Source organism: Alosa pseudoharengus, unplaced genomic scaffold (genome assembly GCF_046254945.1).
Source record: "Alosa pseudoharengus isolate Yale_2024_CS ecotype anadromous, Long Island Sound unplaced genomic scaffold, YU_APseudo_1.1 YU_APseudo_1.1_scf_9, whole genome shotgun sequence".
Classification (NCBI taxonomy): Eukaryota; Metazoa; Chordata; class Actinopteri; order Clupeiformes; family Clupeidae; genus Alosa; species Alosa pseudoharengus.
Genome location: NW_027468881.1, coordinates 26,482,331 through 26,508,479, shown reverse-complemented (window position 1 = coordinate 26,508,479; position 26,149 = coordinate 26,482,331). Strand labels below are relative to the sequence as shown.

At 40.1% G+C, this 26,149-nt stretch overlaps 1 protein-coding gene across 1 annotated transcript in view; it reads right to left on the bottom strand.

The window, feature by feature from the left end:
• nphp4 (nephronophthisis 4) overlaps positions 1 to 18,506 on the bottom strand; it is a 94,656-nt gene extending 76,150 nt beyond the window's left edge. The window contains exons 1-3 of the mRNA XM_076276499.1: positions 18,252 to 18,506; positions 17,952 to 18,138; positions 17,564 to 17,704 (exon numbers count right to left, since the gene is read on the bottom strand). Coding sequence (XP_076132614.1) covers positions 17,564 to 17,704; positions 17,952 to 18,092 — 282 coding nt within the window. The 5' untranslated portion in view covers positions 18,093 to 18,138; positions 18,252 to 18,506. The remainder of the gene's footprint in view (positions 1 to 17,563; positions 17,705 to 17,951; positions 18,139 to 18,251) is intronic.
• Between the last annotated feature and the right edge of the window lie 7,643 nt (positions 18,507 to 26,149).

Genomic DNA, 26,149 nt, shown 5'->3' with positions numbered 1-26,149 from the left:
ACAAGTTGACAAAGCCTAATAATTTGGTTCTTTGATTGTGATATTGCCTCAGATCAAAGCACAGTGAAATATAAAATTTCCCTAGTGGCAGCAGGGACTACTAAAAGAGAGAGATTTTCTAGATAACATCAGAACTTTCCCAAGGTTAATTAGCAATCATTCATTTTGCTGTACCACCACACAACTTCTGGTTAAACACATATCCCTGCTGGTTTTAAAACTGATTTTTGATGTCTTATTTTCACACTGTGTTAAACCATTAAGCATCAACTATCACTACAAGTCTCATCAACAGTTTCAACATAACACAGAAGTACCTAATTTGAAGTTACTATTTATATCTCCTCCAAAAGCTGCTCTGAGAGTACTTTAACAGGACTAGTTCCTGTAAGTACTTTCCTGTTCCTGTGCTGGAAAACTGCAGGAGGAAAAAGAGGAACCGAATGAAAGTCGATTCTTGGGTCCCGGCTTTGGCCTTTTGGAAAAGATCTGACAAGAAATGGTATAAAAATGTAACAACGTCAAAATGAGTTTCATACAATATTTATGATACGGAGTAACACATTAAGTTTGTAGTAAGTCATTTTGCCGTTCTAACCCAAAAAAAGCAGTTTTACTCATACTGAACTCTATTTGAACCACTCTGCTGAAAAGGCAAATTAGGCTCAACATACACTACCCATATTTATTCCCAAGTAGAAATAATGATTTGCATGGCGGATGGAAATCCCTCTTGTCTACTTGCAATCCCGTGCAGTAAGCAGTCCATTTTCACCCTCATATCCCTGGAACTAAATGTAAAACGGCCCATTTCCAATTTCAGAAGCCCCTGTTGTCCTGCACCTCTTTCTCCATTGTGCATCTCTCCCACCAAGCTGTCACTATGCCTTACTGAGTCGACACAAGAATATAAATGATGTGGTCTAAATCATTACTCCCCAAATCATCTTTGCAGAACCGCCACTATCGTTTCCGCTTCACTCTACTTCTGTTGAGCGTCAGTACCCAGCAGCGCCAACAATACTGGGCTGTCACCGCAGTAACAAACCTTTCATTTCCATCGACATGCGAAGACAGTTTAATAACATGAGACGACAATCGAGTCACGCGACACACATAACGAACGGCCATTATTTTCAGCAGGAGAAGAAAAAAAAAACATGGAGTTGTCAAGGTGATGGAAGTGGATGTGAAGAGTCTCTGACAATAATCCACTCCATTAATAACATCCATGCATTATGTTTTGGATACAATACTTTACATTATAGGTGGTGTAAAGAGAAATCCTGAAGATTCACATGTTTAGGGTCAGGTAGTTATGCTTTTGAACGATAATCTGTTCAGCTATTTACTAATACATTCATTTCACTGTTGCCATAGCTACAAAATCAGCAAGCATGCTTCACTGTGAATTGTCACATGGCTCAAGTTTAAACCAATATATTTTTCATGCAGCATTGTAGGTGTAGCTAGATGCTATGTTAAACGTCACATCTGATCGCTATGTAAAAGAGCACATTAGGGCATGATTATTCCACCTCTGCTTGAAAGGTGGCATGAAACGCCCTGCATTGCTGAATCTTTGTCTACAAGCACTTGTGTTCTCCTCTGATAATCCATTATGATAGCAATACATTTCTTCCAGCAGTGCAATATTATGCAACGAATGCTTCAGAGGTAGTAATAACACAGCATGTTCTAACGCTGCCTTTAAGTCAGCCCAAAGTCTGAACAAATCCCCATATATAACATTAAGTCACTTTGGAATAAAGCATTTATTAAATATAAATGTGGCATGCAATTTCCCTCTATTGTACATGAGAGGGCCTCTACATAAACTAGTTTTCAGGTGACTTCATCACCTGTGTATTGATATTTCGATTGAAATAGATTGAAGATATCGCTATCACAATTCTGTGGTTCCATTTTGCATACATTCCAAGTACATATGAGAGGCACAGAACCAGTAACTGTGCAATGTCTGCATATCCTGGAAAAGACTAATCAGAAATGGTAAAAAAAAAAAAAAAACACAACAGATACCGCAGCCACAGAGAAACAAACTGATTCTCCACAGGAAAATGCCTGAGCCTCTCTCCAAAACGTTTTTTTCTTTTTCTCACTCTACCCGTCAAAAAATTAGCAAGCCAAATTTGTAGCAGGACTACAAAGACATAACTGTGCAACGCGGCGCGCTGTGCCCCCCTCACGCCACAGGGGCAGGTTTGTGTCGGCGGCAGAACAGCTTGAGGCCGTGCTCTGCCAAGAACAACATATGTTTATTCTTATGAGAGGTTACACTCAACACAGCATTGTCAACAATCCATTAGTCAGTGGTGGCGAGGGGTAAACACTTGAGTAAATCTCCTGTTAAGGTGTCATCTCCTGCAGTGAGGAAGTGGAGGGTGGTCACCACTTGGGCTCATTAAGGAGGAAGAGACTGCCCTATTATGCACATGCTCCAAGGAATGCTTTTCAATTGTGTTTGTGTGGACATAGGTAAAAGTCAACTGTTGTGATGTAATTCGTCACTACTATAAAATGCTTAGCCTGGCAATTTGCCATCCCCTTGGTACGCTTCGCTTCTACAAGGGTCTGGGATCTCGGCTATTGACGAACGTTTGCAAGCTGGATGCGTGGACTCTGTAGAAGTTTGAAACGATTGGATCTGATTTCACCCAATCGCTAACGTTTGGCCGTGACGTATGTTACGCGCCAGCTCGATCGTGAACACTCAGAAATTGCCCACAACAATCATTCCCCACCAAAGCGAACAAGATGGATGTAAATGACCATGCCAGCTTTGCGATACAAATGTAAGAGTTAGTGGAAGAATAGCAAATAACTATTCAACAGTAAGGTTGAAGATAACATATTGTAACGCGGATAAGAAGTTAGGAGACGGGGAGGCTGATATATCGTTCCAAAACTCCGGTAGTTTATTTCCTATAGATGTACAGGCTAGTGCACGGGCAACAGGAGGTGTCCACTACAAAACAACAAAATGATCGCTGATAAATCACGGTCTCAATCACTCGTCATTCACACTCATCGGCCAACAACACAACGCAACACAACCCAGTCGCACGTAATCCACTTCTACTCTGACTAAACTTAGACGTCTTAGAACCCCCTATTCTATTCCCTCCCCTTAGCAATCGCTAACCTATCCATACACCTAAATATTCTCTCCCGGACACCTCCCCCCAATCAAAACACATCAGAACTCATTGACACATTCCATGACACAGGAGGGAGAGGGAGACACAAACACTTGCGCACACACACACACACACGCACACGCCGGGAACACAGGGAAAAGCCCAACACGGGGGCAAATAGCCTCGGCGATACAATATCATCACAATTGTCAAAGCTAGATGTGATCATCATTGAAAGTGAACTCCTACAGAACACTGGAGACCCTGAACTCCTACAGAACACTGGAGACCCTGAACTCAGAACACTGGAGACCCTGAACTCCTACAGAACACTGGAGACCCTGAACTCAGAACACTGGAGACCCTGAACTCCTACAGAACACTGGAGACCTTGAACTCAGAACACTGGAGACCGTGAACTTAGAACACTGGAGACCCTGAACTCCTACAGAACACTGGAGACCCTGAACTCAGAACACTGGAGACCCTGAACTCCTACAGAACACTGGAGACCTTGAACTCAGAACACTGGAGACCGTGAACTTAGAACACTGGAGACCCTGAACTCAGAACACTGGAGACCCTGAACTCCTACTGAGCACTGTGGGGCTGGAGGGTGTGGAAGGTATTCCCTAGAGTAAGAGAATGCCATAACAGGGGGAATGCCATAGCCAGCTGTTTCCCTGGGATAGCTTTTCCCAGCAGAGTTGAAATATTGATCACTCCCTGGCGTGCAGTGCCGCCCCATTCCAGCCGATGTATAATTGAAGTGTCTGTTGAAGCGAGTGTCAGAGGGGGACAGTGGGAGACAGGAGCTAAAAAGGAACTGTGGAATGCAGTAGGTTCTCTGACATGGTGCTCGTCTGCTAGTCTGTTTTTTTCCCCCAGAGTGACAGTGTAGCTTATGAGTGAATCGCCCATTTTCCGATATAGAGATGTAACCAGGTGTGACATGGCATAAAGAGGGGGTTACATATCATCTTGTTTGTTTCCAGGAACTGACTTTTTTGTTCATGCTTCAATGTGTGCACTGGTAGTTGGCAATCACTAATGCAAACCAGAAATCACAACCATGATGACAACCATTCTAACTCACTTGTTTCTGTTAGGGCTGTAGAAAATAATCATTTTCGCAATGCATCATAATGCGAAAGAAAACGATTATGCATCGATGCAAAAATTTTAATAATCGATGCGGAAAATATGTAGGCTATTTTGTTTTTTAACTACCAGTAGGAGAATTTGGTAAGGGTATTCGGGGAGCACACACCAAAAGTCAACACAACCAAAGTAAAACTGATGCATGCATCCAACCAGTTTACTGGTTCTCCTTTTCCTTTGCACATGTACTACTACACCCTTCCAAGAAGTAATTCAATCAGCTGCTATTTTCCTGTAATGACAGACATACAGGTGAGACAACTTAGCCTAATGACATTTGCCGTTGTATTTCAAACACAGACTAAGCAAATCTTTCCATCACATTCGCCACAGTCACAGATATGAAGTGTATAAAAGGTAAGTTACAGATAGATCTATTGAAAAATTACGTTCCCATGAATAGCCTACACAATCTATTGGGTCTTGATAGTCAGGTGCAGTGAGTTAGTATTGTCATATTTTAAACGCATTATAGCGCTTTCACATCACAGATTAGACATTCTTGTAGCCTATTACTTCCTTTATCATATTAGCTAAATAGACTACTATTTTTCCCCAATAACTATTATATTTGACAGGCTACACATACGTTTCTGTGTATGATTTTGACTTGATTTTGACTATGGATGAACATGCTTGATCTTAAGCCAGCTATACCATATATTTTGTATGTTGCACCTAATTTGGCTTAATGTGAAAGCAATTGCAAGTTATAGCCTATTTGTAATGCAAGGGGCTACACAGTATTACGTCTAGACAACTTATGTAGTCTCCCTATTATGTAGTGTTTCTCACCTCTTAATAACTTTTAAGGGAAAATTAGATCAAAACTGTGTAGGCCTACTTGTAATGAAAAACAATAAAAAATTAACGGGCATGACGCATTTAGAATCATTTAATCGTGATGCATCGAGATGCATCGTGAAAACGAATCGAAACAAATCTTTGGCAGGAAATCCTGAGGCCAGTGAAGATTTACACTCCAAGTTTCTGTAAATTATCAAGCCAAGCCATACATTTACTTCCCCCTTTGGATTATCAGCATCATCAAAGTACTTTTAGGCAGCCATCTTGGTAACTCCACTCCACTATCAGTTTATGTGGTCTGGCAGTTTCTTTAACACTTCCTTCTAAAGGTTTAGCCTGATTTCAAGGTGTTTGTAGGTCTGTATAACCAAGTCATAACCACAGCCACTTCTGCTCTCTTCCGAATACAGTATACAGAGGCAACTTTATAAAAATACAAAAGATAAACTTTTCCGGCTGCTGCATGCTAGCCTAGTTCCTTAGCCACTACGCTACCACTTCCACTGTCTAGACTACACTCCAGTTTACACTCCATAACCATCCAAATAACTTGTTCCATAAATTACACAGCATAACCACCATACAATGTTATAATGCTATATAATCATACACGGACAATAATACAAATGTATCTTACCGAATGAGCAGGATAAATAACTTTTCTGTTATCTATTTCATTATTTTTACATACATATTATTTATTTCACCTTTCACTTTTATCATTCCTATTGTATAATGAAAAGGTTTATTGTATTTATGATAGTTTCTCTACTGTGCCCTACTGATCGCTTATAATTTTCATGTCTTTTTCTATGCTCCTTTCACCACTGTTGATTGATTAATGTGTCTTTGTTGTTTTTTCTTTGCTTTATAGGTCTGTCCATATATTTATACAGGTGCATCTCAAAAAATCAGAAAACGGAAATCAGGAAAGTTATTTTTTCCGTAATTTAGGCTATTTAAAAAAGTGAAACCTTCATACTCTAGCTTCATTAAACATGAAGTGAAATATTTCAAACCTTTGTTTTAATCTTGTTTATCCCTCAAAATATTAGAATAAATAATTCTAGAACATAGAAATGTGAACCTGAGAAGAGCTCTAATCAGCTAATTAAGTCAAAACACCAGCAATAGGTTCCTGATCATTTAATCTCTCAGTCTGGTCAGGGCAATGGACTTTTCCAAAACATTCTAATTTTTTGAGATGCACCTGTAAATACTCTCATCTCCATGCCTGCTACTGGGGCAATGTAACAGTTTAGGGGCAACAGACTGACTGGCTTCCGTCTGTTCAGAACGACTAGAGTACACTGAAATAGTCTGCCTAATTTATTCTGCCTGTCTGTTCTGCCACTGAGAAAGGCTGTGTTGCGGCTTTGACACGTTTGAGAATAGTATCACCTACACACACGCTGTCATCTCATCTCTGAATGGGTGCTAACATGCACTCACACTCACAAGGCTTATTCTGAGTTCCATCGTTCACACTCCAGCAAGACACAGATGGCTTCAAAACGAGTGCAGCCTCTGAAGACGACACGTTACTGTCGCCCAGCCTGCAGCACCATATCCGCATACGCACTCTGCTTCTGGTGAACTCGTGGAGCACAATGTCCTGGACAAGGCTCATTTCCCATGTTATTTTTATACTTTCTCATGTGCATTGAGGGAGCAGAGGGTGTGGCGTGGGGCTTATGCCCACAAAACTGAACTGTAACTGGGGAAGTCACCCCTCCCCGTCTCTTGTCCGGGAATGTGCTGTCAGAAGGAACCCATGTATCAAATTCAGTAATTCAGTGAGACCAAGACTAGTTGTGGAATCGCACTGGTTTCTTCACACAACTCAACACAGAGAATAAAGGTATAAACACCTCCACTTTATGTGAAGAGAGAAAGGGAAAAAGTGTGTCTTTAAAGGTATCCAATGCAGTTTTGGTATTTTGGCCAGAGCCGTATACAGCTCTGATTTTGGCAACTCTAGAGCTCCCTCTAGAGTCGCGGAATAATTATATTTCACTCTTGCTGTTGTAAATACTTCTAACGGCTTGAGACCTTCCTCCTGCACACAGTACATGTGCATTTGTTTTGGAGCCGAAGGACTAGTGCCAGGCAAAGACAATCTCCAAAGAGCTATATCTACTAATGAGGTAATGATTCCCGATTCTTGTGAGATATCTCCAACTTGCCGGCAGCCAAATTGCAAGGCTGGTTGTCCACCTGCGAGGCGCTGTCACCTATGCTAGGTGCACGATTGTCCTAGACTGGGTAAACCCAGCCTGATCTGCCGGCGATTTCTTTTTCGCCCTGCAGCTCAGGCTGGAAACCTATGCATCTTTCTCTGCTGCTTCCGTTACAATTTTGCCGGGACCAATCACAAGCTGGCTTATCCACCTGGCGCGCTATTGGGAGGTTTAAAACGATGGCGATAGTGGAGCGACGGCAAAGTCTCTCTCACGACCGTCAATCCAATTCCCTTTAACCTCTCGACGTTGCTCAATGTCTTTTGTAGGTTAGCAAACAAATCGACAACCTGCAAAAATCGGTCGATGCCATTGCTGCTTCTGCAGACCGCTTATAATTTATTTTGTGTATGTGTCACTTAATATTCGTTTCTATACAAACCAAGACGGCGGATCTCTTAAGAAATGCAAGCCCCCACCCCATAATTGTATCTAAATTAACTATGTACCAAAAATCACCGTGTTTTTTTTACCGTGACTCGAAGAGCTGTAAACAGTGTTGTAAGGGTGCGTAGGCCTACCCGCTTGGAGCTCCAGTGGAATTTTGATTTTCGAGTTCTCATTCGCCGAGTACGGCGGAAATAAGGCACCCACCAGCACAGAACCAAACTCCAAGCACGGTAAACAAGATTTTTAAGGCAGTAAATTCTCCCGTTAAGAACCAAACCAGATTTTCTTCAAATCTACACACTCATGGCTACTGAAAAATGTAAGGTTCATTTATGAAATTATTATTATTATTATTATTTTTATTAATTGTTATTTTTAAGTATTAAAAACATCTTTGTTTTAGAATTTTTGAACGAAAGGGGCAGAAATTGGTGCTTTTACGTTTGTTGACAAGTTTCCAGCAATTTTCCTGCCAGAAGTTTTCGAGTCACTCTACAAACGTCACCCAGTTCGTTGGTCAGATTGGTGAATGACTATCCAATTGCGTTCATCATTTGAACTATGCCCGTTGATTACGCCTCTTGTGCAGTAGAAAATACATAGCGGACTCCCCAGACCAATGTTCAATCTTAAAAGATTGAGCTTGGTCTGGTGATAGCCAGACTACGATTCTCCCTATTACAAGTTTGTTCACTTTCAGAATTACTTTGAAGCTGTTATAATATTAAGGTAAAAAACTTGCATACCAAGCATCTCTGTGTGCATGTGTGTGTGTGTGTGTGGGTGTGTGTGTGTGAATAATAGGGGTATAAAATCATTTAAATTTTCAACATCACAGTTAAAGATTTGAGAAGAAGTTTTACATGAAAAGTAGACACGCCCCCCTCTCTACTCTTCTATTGTTCCATAGGGGGCTACCACTGCCCAAAATACAGCCTATTTTATCATGCAAGTAGGCCAAATAAGAGTCTTCTTTCATTTAACAAAAAAAAAAGGTTTGAAATGTAGTGTCACTGAATATCCCAACCCTGTAAAACACAACCATCTATGTGCAGCAACAGAGCCCTCTAGTGGGAAAGCACTGGAATTGCAACATTCCTCTTACTCTTTTCCTCTTTTGGACAGGTACTGATTTGTGTGACTACAGGGGGGCTTAAGCTTGACCTGGGAGGGGAAAGCAGGACAAATCCTTCATTCAAAAGCTGATCCCTGCTGCTCACAGAGAAAGTGTGACCAGACACACTTCCTCTCAGATATCCTCCAGCAGGGAGAATGCAAATACAGGGGCCCATAAGGACCTGAAGCAGCACAGAAGAGATGTGGTGGTGGAGTGACATCACAAGGAAAGCTTTTACTACATTAAGGTGGCGTAGTGACGTCACAAGGAAAGCCTTTACTACATTAAGGTGGCTTAGTGACATCACAAGGAAATATTTTACTACAGTACATTAAGGTGGTGTAGTGATGTCACAGGGAAAGGGTTTTTTTACATTTACAATAGGGGTTAAATGTTTCAGTGCACAGAGACACATGCAAGCTTTTCTTAATTGTTGCAGGTGGTCCATCCAAGTGCATTGCCTGTGTGTTTACATGTCTTTCACAAAACCATCGTATCATCGTAATGAATTTGTGCTTCACTGAAATCCCTGCCACAATTCATTTCATGTCTGAATAATTGAGCAGACAGCACAGTATGCACGCAGTAAGAGAGCATGTCACATGATTGAGTCATGAAAACATGAGCATGTTCATCTAGGAACAGAAGGCTTCAGTTCAGCTCAGTGCAATCAATCTCTGTACTGATATTACCATAATGGCTTATTGTTGACTCTACAAACCAGCTTCAGAACCTGATTCAGAGAAATGGTAAATAAACCTATGTATGAACCGAACCGTGGGTTTGGTGTAATCATAAAAATAAACCTCAAAGTCATTAAGGAAAATACACTTAAACACACCTACAGTGTGTCATCTCCACACAATGTACCCATCAACCCATCCCACAGTGCAGAGGTTATGCAAAAGAGGCACACAATGATTTAGCTATAAAAGGTTACTCTCCTTTTCTCTTCATGAATAACCTTTTTCTCATTAACATTGGAAACAATACCAGTGAGTTAGGCTACATGTTTAACAAGTCTCTGGGCTACTTGTTTGTCACAGTGTAGCTTTTGATGTTTTGATAAAACAAATACTTGTAATCTTCAACTCTGTATTCAGCCCAATTTCCAATGCTCTTGTCTGCAGAGTAGTGCTCTTTAATCACTCCTCTGGCTGGCACGTCCTCTCAGCTCAGTATTAAAACTAATCCATCATCACGGACAGCACCTCATGCAATCTCACAGGGCTCTCACGTTGGGTTAAGGTTAAAAACAGGTATTCACAAACTGTCCCTTGGCACCTCTAGGACTATCAGCAGACTGAACTGACCTGACAGCCTGACGTCACAGTAACATTTAGATGATATATAGAATAGATAATATATTATAGCCTAGTTTAGATAATATACATGTACATACAGTACTTATATCTGCAGTAAAGGCTCTGGCATAGCCCCACACCAGTGGTCAGCACTTGCAGTGCCAGCTGTGCACATGACGAAAATTGCTTCATCTACACGGCATGCGGTGGGTGCTGTGTCCAGGGTGCTTGCTCTTTTTCCGAATTAAAATTCCAGACTTTTTCCAGAATTTTTTAAAACTGGATTTTTTTTTCTCAAGACCTTAACTTTATGTACTTGTATACTTGTGTGCCTACTTCCTACTTCATTGGTTGACATTGTACCAACTGTGTTTATTAGAAATTCATTTTTATAGGCTAGAATTCAATGAACAAATGCATTATTCACAGTAAATTATGCTTTTACTGATGAAAATGTTTCAAAACATGAAAATCACAAGTACATGAATTTCACATCAAACAAGTGTCACAAAAACTATCGGTAACACTTTACTTGACGGGTGAGTTCATAACACATTCATAGCAGCTGTCATAAACTGCACATAAAGCATTCATGACTGTTTCATGAGACATGACTCAACATTCATACCAAACCTTTCATGAATGTGGAAGACTGAACGACAAAAACTTGTCAAAATAAAAGTCCATCAATCGCAAAGCAGCATTGCCGTTTTTGTAAATATTTCATGAATATCTTATGAAGTCTACATTGAATGTCACTTTACTATACAAGTTGTGAAGTATTTGTAATCACTGAGTTTAACACTGGGAGGCAAACTAGCCTACATTCGACTTGTATTTGTGTAACCTGGAATGGTTGGACATTCCCAGTAGCAAAAGATGGAAAATGATCTGCAAAGGTTACATCATAAAACAAATACATTTTTATGAAACGAAAATTATTTGCTTGACCATGTTCTGTCTTTTTGGCACTGGACTAGCCCATTGACTCAGATGTGACATGGTCAGGTAAGAGGTTTGGAACAAAAACGGCAATGCTGCTTTGCGATTGATGGACTTTTATTTTGACGAGTTGTCGTCGTTCTGTCTTCCACATTCATGAAAGGTTTGGTATGAATGTTGAGTAGTCATGTCTCATGAAACAGTCATGAATGCTTTATGTGAAGTTTATGACAGCTGCTATGAATGTGTTAAGAACTCACCCGTCAAGTAAAGTGTTACCAAACTATCTATAAAAAAACATGAATGGATGGATGAATGTATGTAGAATTCAGTCTCAATCACATCTCATTTTTTCTGTCCTTGACATGACTGAACTTATCTTTATGTTATCTCATTTTAACTTCTGAACAAGCTGTATCACAACACTCACAAAAGTGCATACATTTGACCTAGCGCACTTGGTTAGAACAAAAAATAAACATGCACAGTATGGCAAAGACTCTTATTTTTAATTTCATTTAACTTCAAATCCAGCCATAAATTCAAAAACACGCAACGACCCATTTCTGTTGACCACTAGGCTAGCTATGTGTCAATAGACCTCAGCAGTGACGAAAAGGTGCCAGACTAGGCTAAGCAAGCGTTGATTGGATATCATTCCATTAGGCTAATACAGTACGTGACCAGTTAGTAAAATTATAGTTTTATAGCCTACCTTCCTATTTCTCATTTCACAATGCCTTTGAGCGTACTGTAAGATTCTACCATACATTTTTTCCATACTTTAATAAGACTTTCACACAAAATTCAAGACTTTTCAAGGTCTGGAAAACAGTGCTTCGAAATTCCATACTTATTAAGACTTTCAAGACTTGCGCAAGCACCCTGTGTGTCCCTCCACAGGTTTGTCACCACATGGTGACGACGCGTGGACTGTGAATGACCACAATCCCACTCAAGGAGAAGCAACAACACTAAAATAACTACGCTGTATTGACAGCCTAGTGTGCTCTGTATTTATAAGGAAATAAAAGCTAAATATTACAAGAATCATCACCCAACATATTCCATGACATCTAGAAGATGTTTCTGTGTAACAGGCAGCAATCACTAAAACTGCTTATCAAGGAGCCTATTCAAACCACAAATCAGTTAAAGCTACAGTTGGCAAGATTTTTTTGATCACATTCACCGAAACCGACACGCTCCGACAGAACAACATAAATCAGCCAGTTTTAGAAAAAAACCTGCACTTCTACCTCCACCTAGAGCCTGTTATTTGTTTTGCAAAAATTCACAGCTCCCGGTTCTTCTGGTCCAATCAGAGCAGGCCTGTGTGAGATCTGACTGTCAATCACAGTCTGGTGCAGTCTGGTGCACACTGACAAGCACAAACTCGATGAGAGGGTGCTCGGTGGTAGTGGGGGAGAGGCATGAGAGTTGTAAACATTCAAAATGTTGGCTAAGTCCCCTCAATCTGTCAGACTTGCCAACTGCAACTTTATGGAGACAATTTAAAATCCCTCTTCTCGCGTTTGTAAAAATAAATTCACTTGCCTAGAACTTACTTTGCTTAAACACGTTAAAAAATCTAGTATGCCTACCTAAGTGCATTTTGAGCATGTGCAACCCCAGATAGCAAAATCAGATTGGCAGATAGCGGACCGCTGGTGGTTTGCCGCCGGTGGCGTGCCACTTGTGGTCCGCCGTTGGACCACCATCTCTTTAAATTTAACTTATCATGAATATTAATATTGTCAAGAGTATAACTAAACAAATGAAAAAGATTTTAGACCAATAGTGGCAAAATATTGGGCAATTTGTTTGCAACCCGCCAGCGGACCGCCAGAGAACCGATGAGCAAAATGCCAGCGGACCGCCAGCTATGCCCCCAGTGGACCGTCAGTGGTCCGCCAGCCTCTTGCTATCTGGGACCGTGTGCACAGAAGCTTGCCAAGGCCTTAGGAACCCAAATGCAGACGTATAAAGATATCTTTATACGGGTCTACCTAAATGTATGTGTGGCGACCCCACAGAGGGGTGGGAGGTGGGACTCCCTCCCTAACTACAGTAATGGAATGCCTGTGCTGGGGGGAAAAGCAAAAGTGTACAGACTAGGAGATCTTGGTAGAGCAGCAACGGCACAAGCCGTTACTTAAACAAATGAGTATGGTGTTGGCTAACTCAGGCCTGAAAAGTAGGCCTAGAGGGAAGAGGAACAAATTATGCGTGGAAACGAGAAGAGGATGCACCCACCCGATAATTTATCAACAGACTAAAATACAAAAAAGAGACCCAACAAACTTGACGAAAAGCTCAACAGAAGAAAGAGCTGTACAGGCTGTTTTTGCCATAGCCTACCGTACATATTTAACTCATATTTTCTTTAACTAAAAGAAAACTAAATGTTAACCAAATGTTAATTGAAGAATTCCAGGTGACTTCATGAAGCTGATCAGGAAAACATCAACAGTGTGCAAAGCTCACTGTTTGTTTGTGTTATTATTTATGTTTACATTTATTAGCAGATGCTTTTGTGCAACAACAAAAAAAAGCACATTATATATTAACCAAGGACCAAACAAAATGAATGGACCTTAAGCCTGGCAATTAAAGTTGATGATGATGATGATGATGATGAAACACACCAGAGAGGTAGCTCACCTCTACCTTCAGTATTTCCAAAGAAATTCCACGCAGGGTTTTGTTTTTGTTTTGGGGACAGACTGCCCCTACTTTTTTTTTTCCAGCCTGGGCTGCCTACAGAGATCTTTTTTTTTTTTACAGTGTACTCACGGAATGGGTAGCTAGCTAGCCCAAAAAATGTTATGGGCTTGAAATTGCCACAATCCCTGACTGCTCCTTTAAGGGCTCTAACAATGTTTAACACGTTTGTGTCATGTCATAATTCTGATTCACTATGGTTCTACAGTAGGATATAGTCAAGATAAAGTAAAATCTTCTAATGAGTGGGTATGTCCAAACGTTTTACTGATACTGTAGGGTAACTTCAAGAAAACAGCGGTCAGCCTTAAAATTATTAGTTGGACATTCTTCAGCACCAGCAGCGCTTGATCAGGTGTGAAAATGTTGCCAGCCCAATCGCATTGTCCTGAATTTTATCATAGCACTCCTGCCTGAAATTACTGTATTTTCTGAGTTGAACTATTTTAGCGCCAAGCTGACAGAAGGCCAAATTAACCCATTCGCGCTGGATGCTGCATGACGCAACATTGACCCTCCTGCTGGATGCTGCGTAGCGCAACATTGACCCTCCCGCTGGATGCTGCGTAGCGCAGCATGCTTTTTATTTCATGTTTTTAGGTGCTACAGAGGCTTAGATATTAAATTTTGGTAGACGCTGACAATTTTTAGTATGTTTTCAGAAAACCCTCAGGAAATAAGGTTATTTAGTCTAGAATGCCATAGGATTCTATAGGCGTTTTTAGCAGGCATTTTAGGAGTAAATGGGTTAAGTAAGTCTGGTGGAGTTTAGTAGTAAAAAAGAAACTAAAGTTTTTAGATATCAAATGAGAAAATAACTCTTATTGAACCAAAGGTATGTTTGGCTCTGTAACTAAATAAGATGATGTTGCTTGACTACATTTATAACAGTAACAGTTAGATCCGTGTTCAGTACAGTCGGACCTTATGATTACACTAAGTGATGACAAAGAGACTCTGAGGCTCATTTTTATCCATAGGCGAAGCATACCCTTAGCCTCCCCTTCCGAAAATAAAACAGTTAAAAAAAACTGATGGTTTTAGTAGGTCTACAGTGTTTCCCCTAGAATTTTTTCCAGCAGCGGTGCTGTTGATCGTAGGAACCCCCCCCCCCCCCAAAAAAAAAAAAAATGTTGAAAAAATGACTCCTTAAATGGTGACTTCTGGTGGATTTTGACAGATTGAGTGTTACAAATGACATAACCATCAACACAAGCATTTACAAAGCATGATTATTGCAGTACTTGAACAGGATTATTCATGTTTTTCTTTCACCTTTTTCATTTACATTATTAGTTATTAGCCACTGTACAACTGTACACTGTAGGCCACTGTACAAACTATTACTATTTAGAATTATTTACGATACATGATACATTCAAAAATAATTGATGTCCTATTTTTTTTTAATTAAGGCATTAAGACAAAAGGCAAAAGATGTTTTTTTATTCCTCCCTTTAGTCAATTTCAGCATGGGTGGTATAAACTATATAGACTTCTCTTTCATGTCATTACACTGTATTGGTGCTAAGAAAGTCGAATTGAGTGCCTGTCACTTTAAGGCCGTGACGGCCCGTGGGGCTTGATTCTCACGGTTTTAAGCTAACTTAGTAGAGTTGTTGTAGCCTAGCGTTGTTGTGCATGGTGCATAAGAATATGTGGATGAAATGAATTATGTTTTCCATGTCATTTGGTAAAATAAATGCTCAAAAACTCAAAGAAAATCTATCTTGGATTATAGGAGATAAGTGTCTTGTATCATTTCTATAATTTTGGTGAGCTCTACAGGAATTACAAACTATCTCTAGATGTAAATGGTTGCATATCCTATTACTCAAATTCAATTAAACCCACCAATAGGCTAGCTAGACCTTAGTTTCACAGCCTAGGTATTTTAGCAACACAGGGCTTGAAAGCATTGCCTGTATCACAAACAAAAACTAAACAATGCGTGGAATTTATCTGGGAATAGGCTACTGAAGGAAGGTAGGGGCGAGCTACCTCGCTGGTGTGTTTAATTTGGTTCCTTGGTTAACATAATGTACGCTACGTTTTTTTGTACAAAATTGCGTCTGCTAATAAACTTAAACATAAACACAAACAAGCATGATCTCCTGTGGAATCCCTGATTGCGCCTTCAACGTAAGCCTACTATTATTTGTTGACATCAAACCTGAACGAACAGCAGCTGTTCCTGAAGTTCACTTGCGTGTTTTTTTGCAGTGGCGCTTGAATTCCAGGAGCGGCGCTGCGCCGCTGATGAATACATTGTAGGGGAAACACTGGTCTAAGATGGTCTTAGATGGTCTCATTCTTTCACACAAACTTATGTCACAGACCACTTGGAGGTAGGGATGCACGATATATTGGCGGCCGATTTATTACTGGCCAATAAGTGAAAAAATGTAAATATTATTATTGTTCCGATAACAGAATTATGGCCAATAATTAAGGCCTGTAATTCTGTAACCCCTTTCATTTCTGTTGCAGCAGGTTGTTTGCAACAGAGTAGACGGACACAAGATACAGTCCGAAAAGTTGCAGCTTTTTTCAGTTACCTGCAATTGAAACTAAACATAAGTTTCCCTCACGAACTCGATTATTGATTTGGTCGCTATAGCTTTTCCCCAGCTTCTAGTCGTTTATCTACATTGAGCGTTTACTACATAGATATGAAAATCATTCATTCACTGTTGCTGGCCACTCACTCTCAGCTCACTGACGTCAGGTTCACTTTAAGGAACCACACATAGGCCTAGGCTACTGGTATTTAGGTGACAGCTGTACAATTGAACTATTATGAGTTTCTGTGCATCCTTGGTGGTAGGTAGAATTACTGCAATTACATGATGCTTATTAAATACAGTCCCCAATTCATTTTTCACATTTTCTTCAAGGGTAATATTATCGGTTATCGTATTGGTATTGGCCACAACAGAGCAATAAATATCGGTTATCGTTATCGGCCCTAAAATTCCATATTGGTGCATCTCTACTTGGAGGTGCAAACAATATCAGATTTTTGGTTGATTTGAACATCAGTTAACTTTGAAATAGGCACTTTACTTTGAATAGACAATAGCAACACATCATAGGAGTGATTAACATCAAAAAATCTAGACTGGAGTAAGTCAACATTTGACACCTCTGATATGTTTAGTGTTCAAATAGCCCGTTATTGTTATCAAATTGATAGCCAAGAAGCCAGAAGTGAACACACATGGATGGCTATAAAAGCTGTGCTTTCATTATACCACTTAACACTACAAAATACTTTTATAACCCTTGAGTCAGCTCCTATGTGATCTCAATGGCGATGCAGCGTTTGTTTGCACCTCCAACATCATGGCGTACCTGGTTACCACCCAAAAATGCCCTCAAATATGTATGTGAAAGAATACCAGCTTTTGCTGGTCCTTCAAGGTTTAGCTGGTTGGACCATCAGCTGAACATGCTGGTGTGACATTTTATCAAGCTGGAAATGCTGGTGTAGATAGATAGATAGATAGATAGATATACTTTATTGATCCCTAGGGGAAATTCAATGGTGTGACCATTTTATCAAGCTGGCCAAAATGCATGCAAAAACATACCTTGACCAGCTTCACCATCATAAGCTGGTCAGGCGGTTTTTTCCAGCAGGGTCTCCCCTACCTACTAACGACTCAGCCCCTCTCCCCCATCATAAGTGTCTGGTGACGTCGCTAGAAGCTGTACCTCATGAAAAGAAACTCTGCTGCTACCCTGGTCTTCCGAAGCAACAGTGGCGTCATGGGGTGAACTCCTCCAAGTTCTTCCGAAGAAGTGCTGGCGGGCTGTATCGAAGAAGGAAACACGCAACTGGACGCTGGCCGGCTTCTGTAACAAAAAATGAGAGAAGTTGTTAACTTAACATGGTAGACACCGAGCTACTAAATACCCTCCCCACCCCACATGCCAAAGAGTATATAAGTATCTCTTTGGTTATGAAGGAACTTATTTGTCTGCGCAGACGTTCATCACGTCGCAAGTTCTACTAACTAGCTAACATAACAGCACACGTTAACTTAGCTATCAAATATATGCTAGCTAACTTTAATGTTGAGTAGTTCATAACTTTCGTCACCTGGAAAATGGAAGCTCCATCCAAGTGCTTGAAAACGAGCTGAAACCCTTGGGACGGTCTTTTAATGTCAGAGTGTCGGGCCGTCTGGCTGTGGGGTGGAACCGCCCTGGTTCGTTCAAACACTTCTCTCCAGTCTGTCATTTCCCAGGTTTAACTCTTCTCCGCTTCAAACCTGAACACCAACAAGCTGAAAAATGCCTCACGTTACGTAAATGAGAGTAAAATCACTGTCGATATGTCAGTTTGTTCATGCAACAAATTCGAAATAGTTGTCGTAATCGATTACTTTATTTTGCTTACTTTGATTAATTGAGTGGACATCCATCAGTCCCACAGCATGTTAGCCATTCGTTCACAGAAATCTAGTCGGTAGCAGCTACATGTACGTAGACAGCTAGCAATCTCGGATTAATTCTCTGATAGATTTTTTAAAAAACGTACCCTACCTGCATGAAACAAACAATACGTTTCAGCAAAGATACATTAAATCAGCATAACGGTATGGGGAAATAGTGACAGACATTGACTAACTCACATCCGTTGCTTCTACAGCTGCTACCATCGCTTGTGAGCCGTTACCTAGGAGATTCTTCTTCTTTAGTGTGTAGGATTCTTGGCAAGCCATCAACTCGCTAACTACTGCCATCTTGTGACCAGGCATAACACATCAGACGCATGTAGGCTACAGAGTTAACCTGATAGGCCTATGTAGGCCTATCAGGTTAACTCTGTAGCCTATATTTAGATGCACATAGAGCTCCTGGCATTCCGTCCTTTTTATCTACCAGAGTTTCCTCAGCTATACTTTTTATTCCTGTTTATATCCATCCCAAAGCCAATGCCATCACAGCCTCTGAAGCCTGGAGCTGATTTCACCTGACTCACCCACATTTATTTGGGGAGATTTTAACCACTGCTCTATTGGAAAATCTTTGAAAAAATTCCAGCAATACATTACATGTGCTGCATGTTTTGACAGAGTTCTTGAAAAGTGTTATGGTTAATTCAGGGGCTTATAAATCTCTGCCCTCTGTCCTCTTGGAACTCTTGATCATAATTCCATCCTACTGCACCTGAATATGCACCAGCTGTCAAGAGAAGAGAGAATGTGGTTACGTCTAAACAGTGGAATGCGCTACATTGATGAACTAAGGGGGTTTTGAATGTACATCTTGAGACATAATTTTGCAGCCTGATCTCACCTAAATTGACACCGTCTCCTCTTATATGGGTCATTCTGTGTCAAATCAGATCAAGTTGTTGCAGCACCGTCTCCGATTAAGAATGAGTCCACAAAACCAAGGACTGTAAAAATATATCTGTTCAAATCCTATGTCTTCATATTAGCTTGAAGTTACTTCAGTTTTACAGCCTGCAAATCATATTGTCTGGTAAGGAATGTTTTGGCATGAATACAACTAGATGTACCGCAGAGCGGTACAAAATATTACTGCCGCCCAGTCCAGCACATGTTTTCCACAAAAATAAGTCACGCTGAAAGGCATATATGATTATAACTGTCTCACTGAATTGCATTATGCACACGCAATTCTCACTGGTATCTGCTAGACAACAAGTATCAAAACATGATTAGTTCATAGATTTCACATGTAATATACATTTTATACAACCCCAACCCCATCTTGCCTGTTCATAATTCTGAGAAATTCTTGAATTGTCTGCATGTACATGTTTATGTTTATGTATGTGTGGGTGTGTGTGCGTGCATGTGCACGTGCTTGTGTGTTTGCCTGTTTATGTGCCTGTGTGTGTGCATGTGCATGCATGCGTATATATGTCTACTGTGTGAGTATGTGTCATACGTAGGATTACTGTGAATGTTTGTGTGTGCGTGTGTATCTGTTTATGCACATGTGTGCATATGGAATGGATTTACATGACCCCTGGAGGCAAACATACGCAAAAGATTGGTCATCCTAGGCCCTACGGTTCTCAAGATATTCACAGAAAACTGTGTCTGCCCTTTCGGGGGGTCCAGTCCACCGGGGGGGCTACAGATCAAAACGAAAAGCGATGGTTCCATGCTATCCATGTGGGGTTACATGCCCACCAAATTTCGTGTACCCCGGTCTTTCAGTGTCCCGGGAATCCTTGTTGGTGTACGGTCACTAAATGTACACATAAATTATTTTATTGTAAGGCCCCCCATGAACGAAAGTCCACGAAACTTGGCGTGCATTCAGAGGGTGTCATAATGATCCTACACTTCCAATTTCGTGCAGTTTTGACTATGTTAGGTCACAGATACCTGCGATTACAACACCTCATTTTTACTTTTTTGTGTTTAACTAGGTGGCGCTATACATGAAATGAGTGGTTATGGAATGGGTTGACATGGCCCTTTGAGATCAACATACAAAAAAAATGGTCTTCCTAAACCCTACGGTTCTCGAGATATTCACAGAAAACTGTGTCTGCCCTACCCTCCTTTCGGGGGGTCCAGTCCAGCGGGGGGGGGGGCTACAGATCAAAACGAAAACAGGAGGTTCCATGCTATCCATGTGGGGTTACATGCCCACCAAGTTTCGTGTACCCCGGTCTTACAGTGTCCCGGGAATCCTTGACGGAAATTTGGACATGCAAAAAAGAAAAAAAAGAAGTTTCTTAACTGCTTCCTTATGTTGGAATATGGAACATTGTACAAACATGTATGTAAAGGATACCTATGTGATAGCCTATCTGCAACAGTGGTTGGCTACGGAAAACGGTTTGATATTCTGTTCATTTATAGGACTAGATATAGCAGCTGGACACGTAACCGACAGAAAACACATAGGCTACTTTTGAATTGGTGTGCTATGCGAGCATAACTCGAACTCTACACTTCAGTGTTTGCCTTGAAACAATTCCGGCATAATTGCTTTGAACGTTTCAGTCTCTCGTCCCCCATTCCTGCTTTATATGTCCCGGTCAGCCAGAAAGGATGAATGAAACAAAATGCTCGTTTGAACGTTAACGGTTTTGTTCAGAGCGGAAATTGTGTTTGACAGAGGGCAGATGTAAATTGCTAATGACAAAATATTAGCTTTCAGTGTGGCATGATGACTTTGTAAATTAGCCTACGTTTAATTAAGAAGTGGTTAATTCTTCCTGCTTCTCCCTACAACCAGACAGTGTTGCAAATTGTGTGTTTCCGTCACTCTGTCTCTTTCGTTGCTCTGATTGGTTTTTGGCCTCTCCTATACACGAATCCGACGAGCGTTCTGTGGAGGCTGCCATCTTGTGGCGACGCCATTACTGAGCTGTTACTGGTATGTAAACAAACCTCCGTGAAACGCACCCTCAATGACAGCTACAGCCAGGCGGTATGGCTTGTTGGGTTGATGATGTTAGGAAGTGGCCTCCGGTCACAGATGAAGGTACAAGCGATCTTACAGATTATTTATGAAAATAGCTTAGAGTAGAGAATGAGGAAATAAAGACATAATTGGGACTAGGTTGATATTATATCTACTTAACTATTGTAGCTAGCTAATGTTAGCAATAACTATGCTAGCTAGGCTAGCTAACGAGGAAACTACAAATATCTGTCCATTTGGCATGTTTTCCTACTCGACATTATAAAAGAAGTAGTGAGACAGTCGTAAATCGCGGGCTGTTATCCCAGTGGACACAACGAATCAAGCACCTTAATTATCAATGCAGACTGGATGGTGCTTGATTAATACACCTGTGGAAAGGGACCTGATGAAACCCATGAATAGGAGGCACTGGCGCAATGCTACCCAGCAACAGCTCAGTAATGGCGCCCGCTTACTTCCAGTAGTTTTGCTGGATTTGTGTATTCACCTTATTCAGCGCTGCCCATTTTTTTAAATTGCACGTTGTCTTTAAACTTCCGGTCGGCTAGCTACGTCTAGTTAGCTTCATTGGGATAACACGGCAGAAGAGGATAGAGAGGCTAACTTACAGAACAGCCGCTCTAAAGTCAGTTTTTTCCTAACTTCAGATAGGAAAGCTGTATAACAGAAATGTCTTAAGTCACCAAAATCCTAAATAAACGTTCCTAACTTTAGGATGACCCATAATATATGATGCCAGTCATCTCGATAGAGCTCTGCTATCTCAATGTATCGCAATGGATGTACTGCTCAATCGGAAGTTCGGAGACAATGTGGGCAAAGCTAGCGCCCCCATGTTTGCGTGCGGAATAAGGTGAATAGAGCTGGTAAGTCCCGCCCCTTCCGCTATCCCCGCTGGACCTCTAGATTGAAAAATTGTTAATGCAAGTGAATGTGAGAAAATAATTATTTTCTGGTCCCGTTATTTTCTGGTCCCATTTGCCATGAATGTCAACATATGTTGTCTGTGAATTTTTAATATAAATTTTCGTGTAAAGAATGCTACAATTTAGCGGGTAGAAGTTTGATGCGATTAAACTTTGTGTGAGAGCACTTTGTGGACTACAGCATTCCCCTAGCGGTCCCCAACCACCGGGCCACATTCCTAACCGGGCCGTAGCCTACGACAAGAGTTTAAAAAAAAAATGCATGCAAACTAAATAAACTCAATTTAATTCGCAATAATGTCACATTCGCAATAATACCCACTGACGATGGTGAGCCAGATACCTCAAAGAAAAAGAAGGGGTCATTCAATACGAAATATGACGTCATATTTAAAATATGGTTTCGCAGAGCCCGCTGACTCGCATGCACCAAGTCCTTTATGTGTGGTATTTGGCGATAAGTTGTCAAACGAAGCAATGAAACCATCAAAGCTAATTCGACATCTAGAGTCCAAGCATCCTAACCTGGCCCTAGCCAGATGAATGTCGTTCCGCTTAGCTCCGCCTAGCTTCACTCACATCCATCTGGAACCTTTTCCATTGAAAGTGATTTCTCCAACCAACTTTATGGTTTAGCCAATCAGGACGCAGGGCGGGAGTTTCATAGATGTGACTAGAAGCGACTGTGAGACTGTTATCAGCGTCACGGGTTGGCTTCGATGAGAGTGGTTGAAGTAGCACGTCAATAGATGACGGACAAGTGGCTTATTCAATCATATGCAAGCATTTTTTTTATTAGGTCCAGCCTTCTGAAGCAACACTTCAATGGATCGGTTCCATATGGAACCGAGGTGAAGTTAGTTTGATATTTGATATTCGGATATTCGACAGATATTCAAAAAAAAAAACATTATGCGGCCGGTTTCACCCTGTGTTTGCAGACAATGTACAAACAGATGACCTGTCTACTTGCTCCCAACCGACCTTAGGGACCGTCTAAAAAGTACCTTCTGAATTACCTTCATAGTCTTTTTTGTCAATAGCTTTGACATCATGTGACCTAGTGACTCCAAACCAATTCAAAATAGTTATCCTATATGGGACTCATCAGACACACCTCTTTTTATAGTCACTATATGCACACAGTATTTTATATGAATATTTTAAAGAAAATACCTTATTTCCCATAAGAAATGGTCTCCTTTTTTCAATACCTCCCAAGCCATGTGACCTAGTGACTCCAAACCAATGCAGAATATTTATCCTATATGGGACTCATCAGACACACCTCTTTTTATAGTCACTGTATGCACACTGTATTTTATATGAATATTTTGTTAAAAAAAATACATTATATCCTATATGAATGGTCTTCTTTTTTCAATAACTCCCAAGTCATGTGACCTAGTGACTCCAAACCAATGCAGAATAGTTATCCTATATGGGACTCATTGGGCACACCTCTTTTTATGATCACTGTATGCACACTGTATTTTTTATGAATATTTTAAAGAAAATACATTATTTCATATAAGAAAAAGTCTTTTTTTCAATACCTCCCAGGTCATGTGACCTAGTTACTCCAAACCAATGCAGAATTGTTATCCTATATGGGACTCATCGGGCACACCTCTTTTTATGGTCACTGTATGCACACTGTATTTTACATTAATATTTTAAAGAAAATACATTATTTCATATAAGAAAAAGTCTTTTTTTCAATACCTCCCAGGTCATGTGACCTAGTTACTCCAAACCAATGCAGAATATTTATCCTATATGGGACTCATCAGACACACCTCTTTTTATGATCACTGTATGCACACTGTATTTTTTATGAATATTTTAAAGAAAATACATTATTTCATATAAGAAAAAGTCTTTTTTTCAATACCTCCCAGGTCATGTGACCTAGTTACTCCAAACCAATGCAGAATTGTTATCCTATATGGGACTCATCGGGCACACCTCTTTTTATGGTCACTGTATGCACACTGTATTTTATATGAATATTTTGTAAAAAAAATACATTATTTCCTATATGAATGGTCCTCTTTTTTCAATACCTCCCAAGTCATGCGACCTAGTGACTCCAAACCAATGCAGAATAGTTATCCTATATGGGACTCATCGGGCACACCTCTTTTTATGGTCACTGTATGCACACTGTATTTTACATTAATATTTTAAAGAAAATACATTATTTCCCATAAGGAATGGTCTCCTTTTTTCAATACCTCCCAAGCCATGTGACCTAGTGACTCCAAACCAATGCAGAATAGTTACCCTATATGGGACTCATCAGACACACCTCTTCCTATAACCATTGAAAGCACACTCTATTTTATATTAATATTTTAAAGAAAATACATCGTTTCCTATAAGGAATGGTCTCCTTTTTCAATACCCCCCCCCCCCCAAGGGAAGTGACGTAGGGACACCAAACCAATGCAGAATATCCTTTATGGGACTAATCAGACAAACCTCAAATTAATATAATTTTTGCACATACTATTTTATAGTACCCATTTATTTCCTATGGAAACTGTGTTTTCTCAATACCTTCCATATAATAGTAGATGCCAAATCATTTTTCATATTTAGGTGTGTCTGATAAGTACCCCATAGCAGAACAGTTCTGGATTGATCTGTGTTGTCTAGGACCCCTTATATGGCAGCTATTGAGCAAAACGCTGTTTTCCATAGGAAATAAATATGATTATTTAAAAAAAATTAAATATAATAGTTCATGCAAAATATTATTTCACATTGACGTGTCTGACTAGTATCACATATCAGAACAGTTCTATGTTGATCTGTGATGTCTAGCGAGAAATAAGCTTGCGAGGTATTGAAAAAAGGAGACCATTCATGATGGCAAATAATGTATTTTCTTAAAAATATTCATATAAAATACAGTGTGCATACAGTGACTATAAGAAGAGGTGTGTCTAATTAGTCCCACATAGGATAACTATTCTGCATTGGTTTGGAGTCCCTAGGTCACATGGCTTGGGAGGTATTGAAAAAAAGTAGACCATTCCTTATGGGAAATAATGTATTTTCTTCAAAATATTAATATAAAATACAGTGTGCATACAGTGACCATAAAAAGAGGTGTGCCCGATGAGTCTCATATAGGATAACTATTCTGCATTGGTTTGGAGTCACTAGGTCACATGACTTGGGAGGTATTGAAAAAAGAGGACCATTCATATAGGAAATAATGTATTTTTTTTTACAAAATATTCATATAAAATACAGTGTGCATATAGTGACCATAAAAAGAGGTGTATCTGATGAGTTCCATATAGGATAACTATTCTGCATTGGTTTGGAGTCACTAGGTCACATGGCTTGGTAGGTATTGAAAAAAAGGAGACTGTTTCTTATAGGAAATAATGTATTTTCTTTAAAATATTAATGTAAAATACAGTGTGCATACAGTGACCATAAAAAGAGGTGTGCCCGATGAGTCCCATATAGGATAACTATTCTGCATTGGTTTGGAGTCACTAGGTCGCATGGCTTGGGAGGTATTGAAAAAAAGACAGTTTCTTTTGGTAAATAATGTATTTTCTTTAAAATATTCATATAAAATACAGTGTGCATACAGTGACTATAAAAAGAGGTGTGCCCGATGAATCCCATATAGGATAACTATTCTGCATTGGTTTGGAGTCACTAGGTCACATGACTTGGGAGGTATTGAAAAAAGAGGACCATTCATATAGGAAATAATATATTTTTTTACAAAATATTCATATAAAATACAGTGTGCATACAGTGACCATAAAAAGAGGTGTGCCCGATGAGTCCCATATAGGATAACTATTCTGCATTGGTTTGGAGTCACTAGGTCACATGACTTGGGAGGTATTGAAAAAAGAGGACCATTCATATAGGAAATAATGTATTTTTTTACAAAATATTCATATAAAATACAGTG